Source organism: Lissotriton helveticus, chromosome 1_1 (assembly GCF_964261635.1).
Source record: "Lissotriton helveticus chromosome 1_1, aLisHel1.1, whole genome shotgun sequence".
In the NCBI taxonomy this organism is placed as follows: Eukaryota; Metazoa; Chordata; class Amphibia; order Caudata; family Salamandridae; genus Lissotriton; species Lissotriton helveticus.
This window is the reverse complement of record NC_136057.1, coordinates 2,051,081,741-2,051,101,267: the sequence shown is the minus strand read 5'-3', so window position 1 is coordinate 2,051,101,267 and position 19,527 is coordinate 2,051,081,741. Positions and strand designations below refer to the sequence as shown.

At 41.5% G+C, this 19,527-nt stretch overlaps 1 protein-coding gene across 1 annotated transcript in view; it reads right to left on the bottom strand.

Moving 5' to 3' along the window:
* Positions 1 to 19,527, bottom strand: part of LOC144766461 (vitellogenin-1-like) — a 1,095,729-nt gene that overhangs the window by 14,708 nt on the left and 1,061,494 nt on the right. The window contains exon 30 of the mRNA XM_078650353.1: positions 19,249 to 19,346. Coding sequence (XP_078506479.1) covers positions 19,249 to 19,346 — 98 coding nt within the window. The remainder of the gene's footprint in view (positions 1 to 19,248; positions 19,347 to 19,527) is intronic.

Genomic DNA, 19,527 nt, shown 5'->3' with positions numbered 1-19,527 from the left:
CACAGTTGTGTTTCACACTGTTAAGCATACACATCGATTCTTACAACTTGACCAGTGCTTTGGTTTTAGAGGTCTTGTTATCAATTAGTTTAAGTCCTACCTTTTGAATCACTCTCAAGTAGTCAAGCATGACTAATATCTTAACACTCTCCTGTTGTCTATGGTGTGCCACATGGTTCTATCCTGACACCCACTCTTTTCAACTTCTAGTAGTACCACTTTCTGAAATTTGCCATAACACCGATATATGAATGATTTTCATCTAAGCCCAGAAGGAAGTTTTTAAAATCCTTTGTGACCATGGAGTTAGTGCAGATGGATTTGCCCAAAATTGGGCTAGTCCAACCCTCACTAACCATACTCTGATATGGTCGAACCATGCAATACGGCTGAATACATCCAAGTCTTTTAGCTCAACTAGGGCTGCTCTATAATATATTAGCTCAGGTGTGGTCCGTAGCCTAACCCATAATATTAACGGTCTTAATATAGCATGATGATCTGTCCGCTTCATATTCAAATCAAGAAGCATTGGTATTGTTGGGGTACACACTGGCAATTTTAAAAGTGCTCTATAAAATTCGTTCTCTTTGACCTCAAAAGATTTTCTACAAAGAGGTCCCCATAGCTCAGCCCCATATAGGGCTGCCGATTGCGCTTTTGCCCAAAAGACTTCAAGTGCCGGTAGCACAGCTTTGTTCCAGCTATCCCTATGTCTTTTTAATATGGGGCGACTATTCTGTGGTAAAAGCAGCTTACTTTTTTCAATTTGGGATTTCCACTGCATTTTAGAGTCGAAGGATACACCCAAATATGTAAAGGTTTTTACATGTTCCAACTTTTGATTTTCTAAGACCAAGTTTCACTTAAAGGAGCTATGTGGGTTTATTGCCATATACTTGGTCTTGCTGGTATTTATCTCGAGGCCTTTTGCATTACAATAGGAGTGAAAAGTATTAAGCAAGCATTGTAACCCTCCCGACGTTTGGGATATCAAAATGGTATCATCCGCAAATAGTAAGGCTGACACTGTTTCACCCCCCAATTTAGGTGAATCATTTTTACACTTGCTTAGGAAAGTGGGCATGTCATTAACAAACAGGGAAAAGAGGGTTGGGGCAAGGACACAGCCTTGGTGAACCCCCCTTTTTATTGGTATTGCTTTAGTAAGTTCGCCACCTGGACCCCACCTCACTTTGGCAAAATTGTTATGGTGGAGTCTTTGTACTTGCTCCAAAATGTTTTTTGGTAATCCCTGCTTGGCAAGCGCTTTCCACAACAAGTGTCTGGGGATGATGTCAAATGCGGCTCTGAGGTCAACAAATGCCACATACAAATGGCCCTTCCGCAGATTAACATATTTCCAGCATAAATAGCAGAACCTAAATATTTGGTCTTCAGTGCTAACTCTTGTTCTGAAACCTGCTTGGTATTTGGTGAGGACATCTCCATCCTCAATCCAATCATTGATCCGGTTTAAAAGGTGCCTAGCATACATTTTTTGTAATACATCTATTACACTTATGGGGTGGAAGTTTGCAGGATCGCTCCTATCGCCCTTTTTTAAAAATACAAATGATTTCGGCCCCCCTCCAAGTATCAGGCATACTAGCACCCGCAGCTATATGATTACACAAATGGTTAAGATATGGTCCCCAGATTTTAACCCTTCTGATCAAAGAGAAAGGATCACTTGTCCTGCATAACATAGGGTATGCGGGAATGGTTCTTACTAGTCCCAATAAAAAAACCCTCATACACGTGTTGGAAAGTTACGATGTTTTAGCGGTATATCTTGGTTCTCCGCTATCCCTCACACGTGTTCGCATAATCATGGGGTTTAGTGGTTTATGCGGCCTCCAACCAGGAGGCATTACCCTTGTTAAAAACAGTAGTGATCAGAAATCGTGATTGTGACGTGAAGTAGTGAAATTATAATGAAACTAACGATAAAAATAGCTCTCTATACCAGACAATTATTTTAATAGTTCTGATCTTTTGAGGCCAAATTTAAAATTCAAAGTGAGTGAATAAGAGCGATTATGACTCTTTCACAAAAATTACGTGGTTTAGGTCGACATGTTTCAGCCCTCCAGTCGCCAATAGATCGATGGGGCTTTCATCAGGACCACAGTGCTCAGGTGAATAAAGACCTCCCACGTCTCTATATGTAATGAAAGAATTCAATAGAACATATCATTGCGTTGTTCTTCGACAGGGTCAGGGAGTACCTGTGGGGTTAAAAAGACAAACTAGACAAGGGAAGGGTATTGGAAATGACACTTAAGACTAGTTGACTGGTATTCAGTTACCAGGAACTTCTTTTTAGCACAATGGCTTAGCAACTAAAAAATGGCAATACTTTGAAACTGACCGCCCTAAATCTCGATAGGGTCGACTCTCACAAAATTGGCAATTTCTACTCTGAAAATGAGTGCTTATCCATAACCAATGGGGGCCTGATTCAGTTGGTTGTATGGCCCATCGATTAATTATTTCGCAATCATAACTTATATGCAGGCAATGGGATTCTGTCGGACATTCAGTTTGTTGATACAAAACTAAATACGTGGTCAAGTATTTACCGAACTGAAATGGTGATGGCGTGCTCATACAGCTAAATTCTACTCATTTCACACATACATTCATTCATTGAACATACCTTGTCTCGTGGTTGTAATAAACATCAACAGGATCCAGCCGGGTCAGGGAGATACACTATGACAACAAGTAGTAATTTAGAGGCTGGTTTTAGAACAAAAAAGTACATTACGGTTATCGCCGTTTTTCCCGCTACCTCTGTTACTCCATCAGGCCGCTTGTGCTGACTCTGCCGATTCTGGTCCCGGAACCAGGATGTACTTCCGGGGACCAGTTTAAGTTAAAGTTAAAGGTGCCGAGACAGAAAAAAGACTCCATTCTGATTCGTAGTCTATTTTTTAAAACAGATTTCTTCGTATAATTCAAAAATGTTTTTTGGAAGATATCGTTTGATGTCTGATGGATCATTTTTGTTTTAAGTGAGAGATAATATCAAAAAAACCGCAAGTAATAAATGGATTGTCAAGTTGGGTCACATCCACGTAATTAGGGAGAAATTCTTTATCGAATTCGTCCCCAAACATGTTTTTCGATTAAATGCTGATCCAGGTGTTTGCGGCAATAAATGAAAGGTTTCGTGTCATACAACCATGATTTGCAAGTGGTGACAGTGATGTTATCACTATACTTATAACCATTCATCTATAAATACTACCCCAAGGTATATTATCATTTAATCCATTCTGATCTGTCCCAAGTCTATGAACCCACCTCTGTTCCTTTTCGAAGAGGATTCTCTCAGCATTATGATCTTTGTGTAGCAAGGTTTCCAGAACGACCCACTTAAGGTCGTTTATTGTATGCTGTGCCTCCAGAAAATGATTCGACATTTTGGTTGTCATCTTCTTACATTTAACGTTGCTTCGGTGTTCACACAGACGTTGTTTTATCTTTCTGCAGGTCATCCCTATGTAACGTTTGTCACAGGGGCAGGTAATCATGTATATAACATGACTTGTGTTACAATTCGTGTGTTGTGCAAGTCTCCATTTGAAATTAGGAAAAAACTGTATCTCTTTTGTCATTTTTGTGAGATGGCAGACCGAGCACGATCCGCACGGATAATGACCTGTCACTGGGCTATTGTCCCACGGTGAGTTTGTGATTGTCAGTGGTTTTCTCGGAGGTGGTCTAGTGTGGACCAGTATATCTTTTAAATTGCGTGTTTGTTTATTCGCAAATCTTGGTTTTGGCCACTGTATGTTAGCTGATGTTAATATCGACGCCAGAATAGTATCTGTTCTTGGTAGGGATTAGTGGGGTCTTTGATGTAATTCTCTTCGAAGACACTCACATATAATCCTGCTACGCTTGGCGCAAATGTACTTCCCATGGAAGTTCCAATGCATTGTTGGAACATGGTGTCATTGCATTTAAAGAAATTCTCAGTGAGAGCCATTCTACAACATTCTAGTACGAAGTGTCTAGGTGTTTTGTGATCCCAGTTGATGTTATAAACTATCGTCTCTAGGGTCTCCAGTGTCTTTTCTTGAGGCAAACTAGTGTAGAGACTCTCCACATCGAGTCCTACTAGGATCATTTCCTCTTCGGAGTAGTTGAAGTCTTTCAGAAGGTTTAGGAGATCTCTTGTGTCCTTCAGATATGTAGGGGTCTTCTGGACTAGTGGTTTTAGGTACTGATCCCAAATTGCGACAAAGGTGCTAACACCGAACCGATACCAGACACGATCGGCCTTCCAGGGGGTGGTGTGCGAGGTTTGTGTATCTTCGGCAAAGAATAGATGTATGGTATTCGTGGGTTAGGAGTCTCAAGAAATTCCGCCTATTTTTTGGAGATCCAATCATTCGTCTCTGCCTCATTTACCATCAATGAGATTGTCCTTTGTAGTGTGGGGGTTGGGTCGAGACTTATTTCTTTGTAGAATTTCTGGTCCGAAAGGAGATCTAAACATTGTTGGTTGTAGCCGTCTTTGGTGAGGATAACTACCCCTCGCCTCTTGTCTGCTTGTTTGATAATGATGCATTCGTAATTTTTCAGCTCGTTCATTGCTATCCGTTCTGATCTGGACAGGTTCTGAAAAGGTTTGCTGGTGTTGTCTTTTAGGCCGTCGATTTCTTTCATGATGGCGTTTTCGAATGTCAGTATCTCAATTGGCACTTGTGTGTTCAGAAGGCAGAAAGTGGACTTTTTCCGTAGAGTTGTATCCCCATCCGTTGGTTGGGAGGTCTGGTTGCTAAAGAAGGCTTTTAACTTCAACTTTCTACAAAATTCTGCAACCTCACATTTCATCTTGAAAGTATCTAAGTTCGGTGGCCTTTATTGAGAACTTCTTCTTGGTCTTTAGTTAGTACCTTATCTGTCAGGTTCACGACGAGGGTGTTGTGTTCCTTCCTGTTTTTCCTCTGGTCACACTCCTGGTTTGTACTTGGCGTGCTTGATCTTGCCAGGTTACGCCTCTTTGTTTTGGAGCCCGACTGTTCTGGCCTCTCCCTAAAAAAGGCTGTGGTTCTTGTTGGTAATTACTTCCCATTGGTTGTTGCATTGGATGGTTCATCTGTGGGGGACCTTGAAAGTATGGGTCTACCCAACCTTGAAAATGGGGATTGAAAGGTGGAAATGGAAACATAGGAGGGTTTATCTGATAGTTGGGCGTCCGCCAATAATTGCGGCCACGACGGTTTCCTCGTCTGCTGCGGTTCCTCCCTCTGTGATTATTTGTAAAGTCATCTCCACTCTAATCAGAGCCATCAGTGGAAGATCCACTGTTTGATATGTCATTAGATGCGTTGTCATTTGGATTAAAATCTTTATGGCTATAGGGGTGGATCTTCTCCAGAGAAAAGTTCTTTTGCTAGTTGTTGTAGTTTCTGCTGTGTCAGAAATTCTTGAGATTCACTCATTTCCTTATTGATTTCTTCCAGTCGTTGTTTGTATACAGTAACATGGACCATGTTATTCATTTTAGTATTGATGATTTTGATCTTTATGGTCAGTTCATCTGTAATCTTGGTAGCTGTTTTAATTATTAGTACTAGGTAATCCCTAGTACATTTCCAAGAGATCGCTGACCAGTCTTTACGAAACGCTAGGTCTTTGAGAAAAATGCGCGGTGCATTTGTTACCCATAGACCTTTAGGCGCTGCGTTCACTCTTAAATATTCCGTCATTATTATGCCGTGTCCTGCAGTCCTTACTTGTTCTTTCTTTAGCTCTGAAAGTTCATCCCATTCTTTATTATTCGCCAATGTTTGTGAGAGGTCCCTCTCTAAAAGTAGTGGTGGTCGAGCGAGTATTTCTTCAAAATCTGCTGTTGAGTAACTCAATCCGAGGTTGTCTGCCATGTTGAAGTCCCTTCGTGTATAGAAGGCAGTTTACCATGCGCAACCAATGTCTCCCACAGCTGCACGCTGTTAATATTCAAAATCAATGGTGGGGGAGGATAGGAATACGTGATCCAATCAGTTTCCTATAATGATAATCCTTCTGATCAAAGAGAAAGGATCACTTGTCCTGCATAACAAAGGGTATGCGGGAATGGTTCTTACTAGTCCCAATAAAAAACCCTCATATACGTGTTGGAAAGTTACGATGTTTTAGCGGTATATCTTGGTTCTCCGCTATCCCTCACACGTGTTCGCATAATCATGGGGTTTAGTGGTTTATGCGGCCTCCAACCAGGAGGCATTACCCTTGTTAAAAACAGTAGTGATCAGAAATCGTGATTGTGACGTGAAGTAGTGAAATTATAATGAAACTAACGATAAAAATAGCTCTCTATACCAGACAATTATTTTAATAGTTCTGATCTTTTGAGGTCAAATTTAAAATTCAAAGTGAGTGAATAAGAGCGATTACGACACTTTCACAAAGATTACGTGGTTTAGGTCGACATGTTTCAGCCCTCCAGTCGCCAATAGATTGATGGGGCTTTCATCAGGACCACAGTGCTCAGGTGAATAGAGACCTCTCACGTCTCTATATGTAATGAAAGAATTCAATAGAACATATCATTGCGTTGTTCTTCGACAGGGTCAGGGAGTACCTGTGGGGTTAAAAAGACAAACTAGACAAGGGAAGGGTATTGGAAATGACACTTAAGACTAGTTGACTGGTATTCAGTTACCAGGAACTTCTTTTTAGCACAATGGCTTTGCAACTAAAAAATGGCAATACTTTGAAACTGACCGCCCTAAATCTCGATAGGGTCAATTCTCACAAAATTGGCAACTTCTACTCTGAAAATGAGTGCTTATCCATAACCAACGGGTGCCTGATTCAGTTGGTTGTATGGCCCATCGATTAATTATTTCGCAATCATAACTTATATGCAGGCAATGGGATTCTGTCGGACATTCAGTTTGTTGATACAAAACTAAATACGTGGTCAAGTATTTACCGAACTGAAATGGTGATGGCGTGCTCATACAGCCAAATTCTACTCATTTCACACATACATTCATTAATTGAACATACCTTGTCTCGTGGTTGTAATAAACATCAACAGGATCCATCCTGGTCAGGGAGATACACTATGACAACAAGTAGTAATTTAGAGGCTGGTTTTATAACAAAAAAGTACATTACGGTTATCGCCGTTTTTCCCGCTACCTCTGTTACTCCATCAGGCCGCTGGTGCTGACTCTGCCGATTCTGGTCCCGGAACCAGGATGTACTTCCGGGGACCAGTTTAAGTTAAAGTTAAAGGTGCCGAGACAGAAAAAAGACTCCATTCTGATTCATAGTCTATTTTTTAAAACAGATTTCTTCGTATAATTCAAAAATGTTTTTGGAAGATATCGTTTGATGTCTGATGGATCATTTTCGTTTTAAGTGAGAGATAATATTAAAAAAAACGCAAGTAATAAATGGATTGTCAAGTTGGGTCACATCCACGTAATTAGGGAGAAATTCTTTATTGAATTCGTCCCCAAACATGTTTTTCGATTAAATGCTGATCCAGGTGTTTGTGGCAATAAATGAAAGGTTTCGTGTCATACAACCATGATTTGCAAGTGGTGACAGTGATGTTATCACTATACTTATAACCATTCATCTATAAATACTACCCCAAGGTATATTATCATTTAATCCATTCTGATCTGTCCCAAGTCTATGAACCCACCTCTGTTCCTTTTCGAAGAGGATTCTCTCAGCAGTATGATCTTTGTGTAGCAAGGTTTCCAGAACGACCCACTTAAGGTCGTTTATTGTATGCTGTGCCTCCAGAAAATGATTCGACATTTTGGTTGTCATCTTCTTACATTTAACGTTGCTTCGGTGTTCACACAGACGTTGTTTTATCTTTCTGCAGGTCATCCCTATGTAACGTTTGTCACAGGGGCAGGTAATCATGTATATAACATGACTTGTGTTACAATTCGTGTGTTGTGCAAGTCTCCATTTGAAATTAGGAAAAAACTGTATCTCTTTTGTCATTTTTGTGAGATGGCAGACCGAGCACGATCCGCACGGATAATGACCTGTCACTGGGCTATTGTCCCACAGTGAGTTTGTGATTGCCAGTGGTTTTCTCGGAGGTGGTCTAGTGTGGACCAGTATATCTTTTAAATTGCGTGTTCGTTTATTCGCAAATCTTGGTTTTGGCCACTGTATGTTAGCTGATGTTAATATCCTCCAGTTTTTATTCACAATCTTTTTTAGTCTGTTACTAGCTGGGCCGTAAGTTGTGACACAAGTGGTAATATCTGGATTTTGCTCTCGTTGGCTGGTCTCTAAAAGGCAGTCTCTATGTTGATTCCGAGCTCTTTTTTTACACTTTTCAACAATTCTTTTTGGGTAGTGCCTTTCTTCCAGTTTTTCACTGAGGTCATCCGCTTGTTGTTTAAATTCTGTTAGTTTACTGCAATTCCTGCGGAGCCTCAGGAATTGGCTGTAAGGGAGATTTTCTCTTAATGGTCTTGGGTGGTAGCTCTGGAAAGAAAGTAAACTATTTTTAGACGTCGGTTTGTAGTATGTCTTTGTGTGTAAGGTCTGTCCCTCCACATAGATAGTAATGTTCAGGAAGTCTAATTGTTTTTTGTTGGCAGTGTAGGTGAACTTCAACCACTCATCACACGTATTGATCCAGGTATGGAAATCGATAAGTCTCTGCAGATCACCTTTCCAAATTACAATGACGTCGTCAATATATCGACGCCAGAATAGTATCTGTTCTTGGTAGGGATTAGTGGAGTTGTTGATGTAATTCTCTTCGAAGACACTCACAAATAATCCTGCTACGCTTGGCGCAAATGTACTTCCCATGGAAGTTCCATGGCATTGTTGGAACATGGTGTCATTGTATTTAAAGAAATTCTCAGTGAGAGCCATTCTACAACATTCTAGTACGAAGTGTCTAGGTGTTTTGTGACCCCAGTTGATGTTATAAACTATCGTCTCTAGGGTCTCCAGTGTCTTTTCTTGAGGCAAACTAGTGTAGAGACTCTCCACATCGAGTCCTACTAGGATCATTTCCTCTTCGGAGTAGTTGAAGTCTTTCAGAAGGTTTAGGAGATCTCTTGTGTCCTTCAGATATGTAAGGGTCTTCTGGACTAGTGGTTTTAGGTACTGATCCGCAAATTGCGACAAAGGTTCTAACACCGAACCGATACCAGACACGATTGGCCTTCCAGGGGGTGGTGTGCGAGGTTTGTGTATCTTCGACAAAGAATAGAAGTATGGTATTCGTGGGTTAGGAGTCTCAAGAAATTCCGCCTCTTTTTTGGAGATCCAATCATTCGTCTCTGCCTCATTTACCATCAATGAGATTGTCCTTTGTAGTCTGGGGGTTGGGTCGAGACTTATTTCTTTGTAGAATTTCTGGTCCGAAAGGAGATCTAAACATTGTTGGTTGTAGGCGTCTTTGGTGAGGATAACTACCCCTCCCCCCTTGTCTGCTTGTTTGATAATGATGCTTTCGTCATTTTTCAGCTCGTTCATTGCTATCCGTTCTGATCTGGACAGTTTTTGGAAAGGTTTGCTGGTGTTGTCTTTTAGGCCGTCGATTTCTTTCATGATGGCGTTTTCGAATGTCAGTATCTCAATTGGCACTTGTGTGTTCAGAGGGCAGAAAGTGGACTTTTTCCGTAGAGTTGTATCCCCATCCGTTGGTTGGGAGGTCTGGTTCCTAAAGAAGGCTTTTAACTTCAACTTTCTACAAAATTCTGCAACCTCACATTTCATCTTGAAAGTATCTATGTTCGGTGTAGGGACATAGCCAAGGCCTTTATTGAGAACTTCTTCTTGGTCTTTAGTTAGCACCTTATCTGTCAGGTTCACGACGAGCGTGTTGTGTTCGTTCCTGTTTTTCCTCTGGTCACACTCCTGGTTTGTACTTGGCGTGCTTGATCTTGCCAGGTTACGCCTCTTTGTTTTGGACCCCGACTGTTCTGGCCTCTCCCTAAAAAAGGCTGTGGTCCTTGTTGGTAATTACTTCCCATTGGTTGTTGCATTGGATGGTTCATCTGTGGGGGACCTTGAAAGTATGGGTCTACCCAACCTTGAAAATGGGGATTGAAAGGTGGAAATGGAAACATAGGAGGGTTTATCTGATAGTTGGGCGTCCGCCAATAATTGTGGCCGCGACGGTTTCCTCGTCTGCTGCGGTTCCTCCCTCTGTGATTATTTGTAAAGTCATCTCCACTCCAATCAGAGCCATCAGTGGAAGATCCACTGTTTGATCCGTCATTAGACGCGTTGTCATTTGGATTAAAATCTTTATGGCTAAAGGGGTGGATCTTCTCCAGAGAAAATTTTTTAAGTTCTTTTGCTAGTTTTTGTAGTTTCTGCTGTGTCAGAAATTCTTGAGATTCACTCATTTCCTTACAAATAGGTTTGTGAAATGATCCCTCCATGTCTTTTCTTCCACAAAAACATCTGTAGTACCCTTCGCTTCTCTATTCTTATTTGCAACTATTTTCCAAAAACGAAAGGAATCCTTGCTCTTTACTGCGGTCAGCATGTCTGCCCATATTGCTTCATCCCAGATCTTTTTAGCAGTCTCGAGTGATGTTTTGTAATTCTGCCGTACCTCCCTCACCTTGGAGCTAATGCAGTTAGTTTTAACTGCTATTAATAATTCAGTTTTAGCACAACGGCAAGTTTTATCGTACCAAGGTTTCCCCATCGGCTTTTTAAGTCTATTCATAGTATCTGGTTTAACTAGCTTAGTTATTAATGGGATTATTTCCAGTATAAATCCTTTATGTAATTTTAGGAATTGATTCCCCTCCATTTCTACTTCTGATGTTGTATAAGTGGAAAAGGTGCTAGCAAAAATATTATACATTTTTGCCAGTTTCTAGTTGTTATCCAATGTATGGGCCCATTTAACTGCACGACGATTGTTAGTCACAGTTATGTTATCGATGGTATCTAAAGCAGGGAATTTATAGTCCAATGTTCTAGATATAATCTCTCTTTTTAGTATTAGATCAAGTGGCCGATGGTCACTCACTACCCTTTTCTTGACCTTAAAATCTACTTTATATTTCCATAAGTCAAGGGATAGAGCTACATAGTCTATTTTACTTTGCATATCCTTCTTAAAAAATGTGGGTACCATTGGTACATCAGAAGTATGTCGACCATTACATGCTCTTAGCCCATGAGTGGTCATTAAACTTGTTATTTGAAGCGCTAGGGATGTACATGCAACCTGCTTCACGCTAGATAATTCGGGGATCTCATTCACCATATCTTCATCCTCATGGATGCAATCCAGCCCTTTTATTGGTTCATACTCACAATTGAAATCTCCCTCTAAGATAATGCCTGTACCTATTTGTGTTTTACTTAAAATGTACTCCAGTTGGGCAAATAGCCGTGACTCCTTAGAAGCCAGATAAGGGCAATTATATACGTTGTATATATTCAGAACCCTGTTGTCATTGGTCAGTATTTGTATGCCCAATATGTCAGGGGAGTTTGTCTCTATCTGCTTTTTAATACCATTAATGGTGACTTTTATCCAAATCAGTAAGCCCCCTGATGGCCTACCTTTTTTAGACGGGATTGCACCAATACAATAAGTTTTGTATCCTACTCGATGGACCATTTAAGTGGCCCAGGTTTCCTGTCGTAAGCAAATGTCGCTTTTTTCGACATATGCGTTTCACCCCGGGTCTTTTGTATTCTTTATCAAGCCTGCAATGTTCCATGAAATTATTTTTAGCCTAGAACTGTCTTTTAATTGATCTCGTGGTGCATTATTCCCACTTGGGTTTGAGACCAGAATTGTTATGGGTGCAACATCTGCGCAATCATTACAACCAATTTCTTCCCTATTACTATTTATAGTTTCAGGTATGATAGAGTTAACCCCTGCATCTTCTTCTCCCGTCTCCTTAGTTAGGCTTCTCTGTGTGAGTGGCAGGGGCAGTCAATCCACTCCATCTAACTGCGATAACTCCTGAAATCTATTATGTGTCACTAGAGAGAATGCCATTTTGGGTATTGTTACTGAAGTATGATTCTGGGATTTATAGAAATACCCTAAAGGGAGAGCCTGAATGTTTGTGTGGCTTACAGCTGAATCTTCATGAATTCGAAGAAGGGAACGCACCAAGTATGGTTGCCTAAAATTGACAGCTATGCAGTCTCCAAGTATATCTTTTGGTGAGTTGCCCACCCATCCTACCCTGCGTACCATTAGGGTCTTATTTGCTTTCCTAGTATTGAGATTTTTGTGTTTAGACAGCCAATCCATTACTCTATTTTTTAGAATGTCCCACAACTCCATCTGTTCTCTTTTTAATGCAGGGACTCCTGCTAGTACTAAAACATATGGGCAGGTTGCTGGGGGCTGGTCTAAAGCGTCTGTTTTAGGAACCAAATCTGTACCTTTGGGGCTATATTGTGTCTCCCTATAAGAATTGGGCACTGGTCCATTCTTTGCCTTGTATCCAGGCGGGGTAAATGAAATCCTCTTGGTTATCAAAGGAGGAGTGATATTTTCTTTATTAGGTCTGTTACAGGCTTTATCCATACATCTTTCTCCCAGTACAGCTCCTTTACCCAATGGGGTTCCTAGTTCAATATGGTCCTTGTTCTTTGCTATGATTACTTCTAGTTTAGATATCAAATCCCCTCCCTCTGCAATTGTTCTATTTCCCTCAGTTATGTTTTTACCTAGATGGGCAACAGCAGCATTTAACTTGGTGATCTCATTATTTAGCTCTCTTAGTTTGTAATCCATTGATTCGCTTTTTTGATTGTGGACAGAGGTTAGAGTTGTGTTTATGATATCTGCCACAATCTGTTCTAGGTCATCAACTAACCCCTATCAATTATAGATTCATTAGGGTTTGTTACATCAGTTTGAACCCCAATGGGTCTGGCAGTAAGTCCTGTGGATTCTGAGTCTTTCGCGTGCAGACTGCAACCTCCCCTCTTCAAGCCAGCTTTCGTTTTCTTCTGGCAGGGTTTCTTTCCCCTTGATGAATGGTCACCACTTCCCCCTGTCTGCTTAATAATTGTAGCTAACGGCTTTTGGACCCGCAGTCTAGTAGATATTCCAGGACTCGTCTCTGTGCTTTCTGTTTCTAATTCGATTAGGGTAGTCGGATGGTCTAAGGTATACCCTAGCTGCTCCTGTTGATCTGCTACTACTGGTAGTGAAATTTCCAGTGGGAGTGCCTCTCTGACTACTGTGTATGTGGGGAGTTTAGAAGGGTCAAGTGATAGTCTTCTCTGGGTAATTTTGATTTCTTGGTTCAAAACCTTTTCAGTTCGTGTTATGAAATCGTCCAGTGTTCCCACCATGCCCTTTCTTTTACTCATTGTTAATGTAGACATCCCCAAGTCAAGTATCACACCGTACCCGTGTGTTTGGTATATTGCAAAAGAATTGGTTGAATAACACTTTTTAACAGTACCTTTTCCTACGGGCAGACGAAGAGGGGGGGCCCAGCCCAGCCTCTTCCGGCCTGTGACGGCCTAGGACGGTCCCGCCCTGGACCCGGGCTTAACCTGGGCGCTCCCGCGACACGGGGGGGGGGGTGATGCGGCTATTTGGCGTTTTCCCGCAGCGCGGCTTCCGGCCGCAGGGTCTGCTGGGAAATGTAGTTGCCCCCGACAAGCTCACCCCCACACAGCGGCCGCAGAATTCGTACCGGGATGCGGCGGCGGGGGGGAACGGACACCAACACAGAAGGTGAGTTAAATCAAGAAAATGGCCCAGCAAGTTCTATCAAGCAGTTTGGCAGTCTGGCAGTCTTTCCAAATATTTTGATTTGCAAATTGACTCTAAAACCTCTGCTGTGAAGGACATTCTTATGTTACAGACCACTCTACACCCATTCTTTTCAACTTTTATGTAGTACCACTTTCTGAAATCTGCCATAACACCAATATTTGAATTATTTGCAAATTGACCCTAAAACCTCTGCTGTGAAGGACATTCTTATGTTACAGACCACTCTAGTGAAATCTCAAGCTTCAAAGTCAGAATACTGTTTAGCTCAAAACCGGCAAAAAACCTCGAAATCATTATTTTCTCTCCAAGGTTCAAGAATTCCTTTTGTCCAGACCTAATTTACACTCTGAACATCCCTGACAACACCAATATCCATCACTGTGTTTGCACTGGAGATAACCTAAGACTACAACTCTCCATGATTCCCAGTGTAAATAAACTGGCCAAATCAGTACATTTTCACCTGTATGCTTTACAGAGACGGAAACCTTTATTATCCACTTGACTTCTAAATCAGTAGCTCATGTTCTTATTCTCTCTAGACTTGAATTCAGCTTCACCGTCTTAGTGGGTATTATACTAAATTCCTTCTTGCCACTGAGTACTGTTGTACATGACATGGCGAGTCATGTATCGCCCACCAAAATATTCAACCTCATTATGCCAATCCTCTTGAATTTGCATTGCTCCTCATACAAACCAAACTAAAGTTCAATTTGGGATGCCTGGCTTACAGTGCCATTCACTTTAACTCTCCACCATATCTTCAATGCTTTACCAGTACTGGGGAATCAGAGAATCCAGAAGAAAAAAATATCCTATTGCTCAAACTGTCTGCCTATTGACCACACACACTCAGAAACACACACCGCAACCAGTCTCAATACTCTGGCTCTCACTACCAGCTGACCTGAAAATAAAATCCACACTGGATTTCCTCCAAAAATGCCTGAAATCCCATCTCTTTAAGTTGCTTCTGTCTAACTAACTAATACATGCCATAGACTGCCACCTTCTAATGCCCTGGGACTGTTCTCTTGTTTTCCAATGGACAACTAAATGTTGATTGTTACTATAAGCTTCTGAAGTTGTCTTTTTGATTGCCCTCAATGATTACTGATTACCATGTTAATCTACCCTCAGATTATATTATTGCTACCTGTATACGTGCTTGTTCTATGTAAAGAGCTGTCATACCTTTCAGTCCTTCCGGCTATCAATACTAACTAACTAACGGTTAGTCAATGGGTGTCTGGTCGGCAGAGGTATGCACCATTTCCAAGAGGGAACAACAGTCCTAGTCAGGGTAAGTCAGATACACTCCCTAAATTAACCTGTGCTCACCCTCTGGTAGCATAGCACAGAGCAGTTAGGCTTAACATAAGGCAATGTGTAACATGTATGTGTAACACTTCAAACAGTAAAACAGTGAAAACACCACACAAAATGATACCACATCTGCTTAAAAAATAGAGTGTACTGTAATAAACAAAACAAGACTAAAATGACAGAAATTGAAAAAGTATAACTGGAGTTATGAATGTTTAAAAAATAAAATGAAATGCCTTGCTTAAAATCACCACCCAGGGCTATCTGGTCTTGCTGTGTTGGCTCACAGTATCATAGTGCCCATCCTCAAACGCCTGACCTCAGAAGCAGAGGAGGTGTTTAAAGATGCAGAGGAGAGAACGGAGCTGGACAAGGCCTACATGAGGGTGCCATGCACCGTCTTCAGAAGCAGTGACTGTAGTGGATGTGGCATGTGTTGGTGTCACTGCTGGAAACCAAAGATGAACTTACATTTCATGTAAGTGCACCATGGCAGAGAAAATAAATGTGGCCCAACAGCCCGGTAGTGCAAATGTACTGATCAGTGCACATTTACACATGAATAAGTATAGTGCAAAGATCAAACTGCAGTTTATTACCGCAGTGGAGCGAACTCCGCACTGCTCCATGTGTGCATGACAACAGGCCAAGGTCAGCCAGGACTGTGGATGCAGTATATTAACAAGCATTGGCATAGCCAATAGGTCTCGCCTTTGGGAACTTATAAGTGTTTAGTTATCCAGCACAATATCCTTGGTACAACAACATCAACTGTTGCATGGCTAAATACTTATAAGGTCCCAAAGGCGAGACCTATTGACTATGCCAATGCTTGTTCTCTCTGCTGCTTTGGTTCGTTGTTTTGAACAGCTGTTTGCACACGTTCGTGTGCTTCCTTTTATAACAGCACTGTGTAGTGTTCTGAGTTTAATGTTTATATTACTGCACTTCTCTGCATCTAGCTACTCAGCCAGTGTGAGTGTTCCAGGTTAGAATGTGAGTGTGATTGACATGGATGGAATGCTTGGGTGACTGGTATGAGGTTTGACAGTTGGAGTATGGGCTGAGTAGCTAAGAGGCTGCTCCTGGTGGGGCTGCTTGTTCCAGCATAATACTTCCTGTAACTCTATCTATGGCTGAATAAACCTACTTCATAACTCTACTTCACCTGCCTCGGCTACATCATTTCATGTATGTATGGACTCAAATACTACATTATTCTTGGCGACGAGGATGGGATTCGAACCGTTGACATTTAAATTCGAGCGCCTGTGTTTATTTCCGGTGACAGGCACACCTTCGACTAATGTATTTCTGTTATAAATAGTGCTCATTGTTTTCTAGAGCCTGTTTTCCCGGTGACAGGCACACATATGACTGTGGTTAATTTACAAGCATCATTAACTTTCAAGCGTGTTTTTCTCACAATTCACACATTTTTGAAATGCTTAACATGACTATGGTTAATCTACAAGCATGATTTTGACTTACAGTATGTTCATTTTTGAAATGCATAAGTAATGTGTCGTTTAACATATGATGGGTTCTCTCACCCTTATGTCTACTCTGCATTTATGCATGTGTCACTCTTCACATGTGGGTTCTCTCACCTTCTTCGTCATAGTTACGTACATGAGTTCTCCCACTCATGTCTGCGCAAAGTTTTGGTTAAGGGTTCTCTCACCCTCATTTGCATCATTGATTCCTGTTTTGGGATGGGTTTAGGTTGTAATCCTATTTCCCCTCATGGTTTTACCATTAGTTAACCCTCATGTCTGGGTTATAGGGTTTAAGTCTTTGTTTAGGACTTTATACCTTCTCTACCTGTGTTGGACACCTTGTTGTACGTTATTGCGTGCATGTCGCACTGTGCGAATCTCTCTTTAGTGTCCAGTGTATAAGACGCCCTGTGCATCACATTTTTATCTATGTCTTGTGTAAGCTGGTTGTGTTTCACTTCTTACCTATGTGTTAGTTTGACACATTGTGCTGCACCTATTCGTGCCGCGTGTAAATACTACACACTGGCACTGGACTGTTATCAAAAATAGTAGAATAAAGAAGAAGTATTCAAATACAAAATAATAGCCTGACTTCAAGTTTAAGGAGAAACAATATTTAAAAGGTTAGTCTTGATGCCCCCTCCCGCCCTACTCTTGCTGTCTCTTGTTTTTAAACCTCTTAAGTCCGATGTCTGTATCCCACTGTTCCGCATGTTGATACCCTCTCTTTGCTATTAATGTTCACCTTCCCCCATCAGCACCAGGTCAGTGACAGATCTTACTAGTATGGGGTGATACACGTCAGGGATCGTAGATTTGAAGTTGCCACAGGTTTGTGCCAGATATCTGTCCCCTCCTCCACACGCAGCTGCGGCCCAGCTCCTGCCAGTGGGCTAAGTTTATTGCTGTTTATTACCGTCCTCATAAATCTGCTCTCTGGTAGAGAAACAAAAGGTGAGAGCGGAGACAGACTTACATTTCCAGCCAGTTCGGTGTTCTGCATACACTCCATGATGGGCAGATCAGTGTAACCAGATCTCAACAGTCAGAATTTGTATTTGTTTTCATAGACTGTTGTTCAATACACCTGCACCACACAGAATGTTATAGCATTGTTGACTTTAAACAAGGAACTTCTCTTTTTGTCTAAGTGTTAAAAAGCCTTGTTTTTGTGGCAGTTCTTTCTCTTTGCTCCCTCCCCGTAGGTATTTTAAGCTATAAAATTGTATTTACTATAAATTAATGATGGTGTTGTTGTGTTTATTTATATGTATGTTTAGTTAATTGTGTTAGCTGCCAACGTGTTGCACTTTATCCTCGCCAGAGGGTTTGAGACACTGTAAGCAGACAGAGTTTCAGAAAAGAAATGTCATAGACCAGCACAGGACCACCACCACAGCATGACTTGGCAAAACTCAGCCTCACCTATGCATCACTCAGCACCAGCACAGCACCACATTAGTACTACAGCATCAGCACCACCTCAGCATCAGTGAAACCCTCTCACAACACCACCCCAGCATCAGCACAGCACCACTTAAGCACCAGTCAGCGTCACTCATCACCACTACAGCAGCACAACTGCATCACCACCTGAGCTTCACTAAGCAGCTTCTGAGCACCACCACAACCACAGCAGCACTACCTCAGCACCAGCGCAGCAGCACTTCAGCACCAGTCAGCGTCTCTTAACACCACTTCAGCAGCACCACCAGGGGCGCCACCTAAGCTTCACTCAGCAGCACCTGAGCACTGAACAACACCTCAGTGTCACTGAGCACCACCTGAGCACCACCTCTGCAAAAGCACCCCACATCCTTAGCACTACATCAGTTTAACTCAGTGAGACACGAGGATCAGCACAACACCAGCACAGCACCACCTCACTACCAGTGCAGCGTTACCTTGGCATCAATGCAGCACCACCACCTCCACATAAGCGCAGCACCACCACCTCAGCATCAGTGTAGTACCTGCACAGAATCACTCAGCACCGCCACAGCATCAGTGCACCACCACCAGAAAACCATCACTTCCGCACCAGTGCAGTCCCATCACAGCATCAGCCCAGGACCACCATTGCAGCACCACTTAAGTATTAGTCTAGCACCAGCACAGCACCAACTCAGCATCACTCAGCACTATCTCCAAAGCACTGAGCACCAACTGAGCACCTCCTCTGCACAAGCACACCACCACCTCACCACCATACCAGTATAACTCAGCATCACCTGAGCATCATCACAGCATCACCTGTAAGACATTGTATATGTTAATTTTTTTTAAAAGGGTCATTCATTTGTACATCATGTTTACTTGGTTATATGTAAGGTAAAAAAAATGCTTATCACACTTCATTATAACTTTTCAACATGCGGCACAGCAGATACACTGCTCCACAACATAGATTAAAGACAAAGGCAAAGCCTATAGCTCTGGCTAAACATTTATACGGTCCCAAAGGGGAGACCTATTTGCTATGCCAATGCTTGTTCAAGATTGCTTGTGTAGTTGTGCGTTGTACTTTCACACATAATAATTACAGCAAGTGAATTAAATATTTAATTGATTTTAGATGTCCATTAATTATGAACTAAGAAGGAATACCAACACTGTTCTGGAGTTCAAATAAAGGTGAAATAAACTGGAGCAACAAATTACCTCTTCGATTCTCATATGTTTTGTTGTAGAGCATTATTATCATTCCATTAAATAGTACTTGTAGGCCTTCTGAGTTAGCTGGTTGGATTTTTATGTCTCTGCAAAGAAAAAACATGTTTAAAGTAAAAATACAATAAAATGTACTTTTATATGATGAGAATTTGAATTTTGTGACATTTAAGAATGTGATTTGCAGAATTTTACCTATACTTGTAAACATTATAAATACTCTCTTATCGGACGTCTTTTACTGCTTAACCAATGTTTTGTTGTTACAAC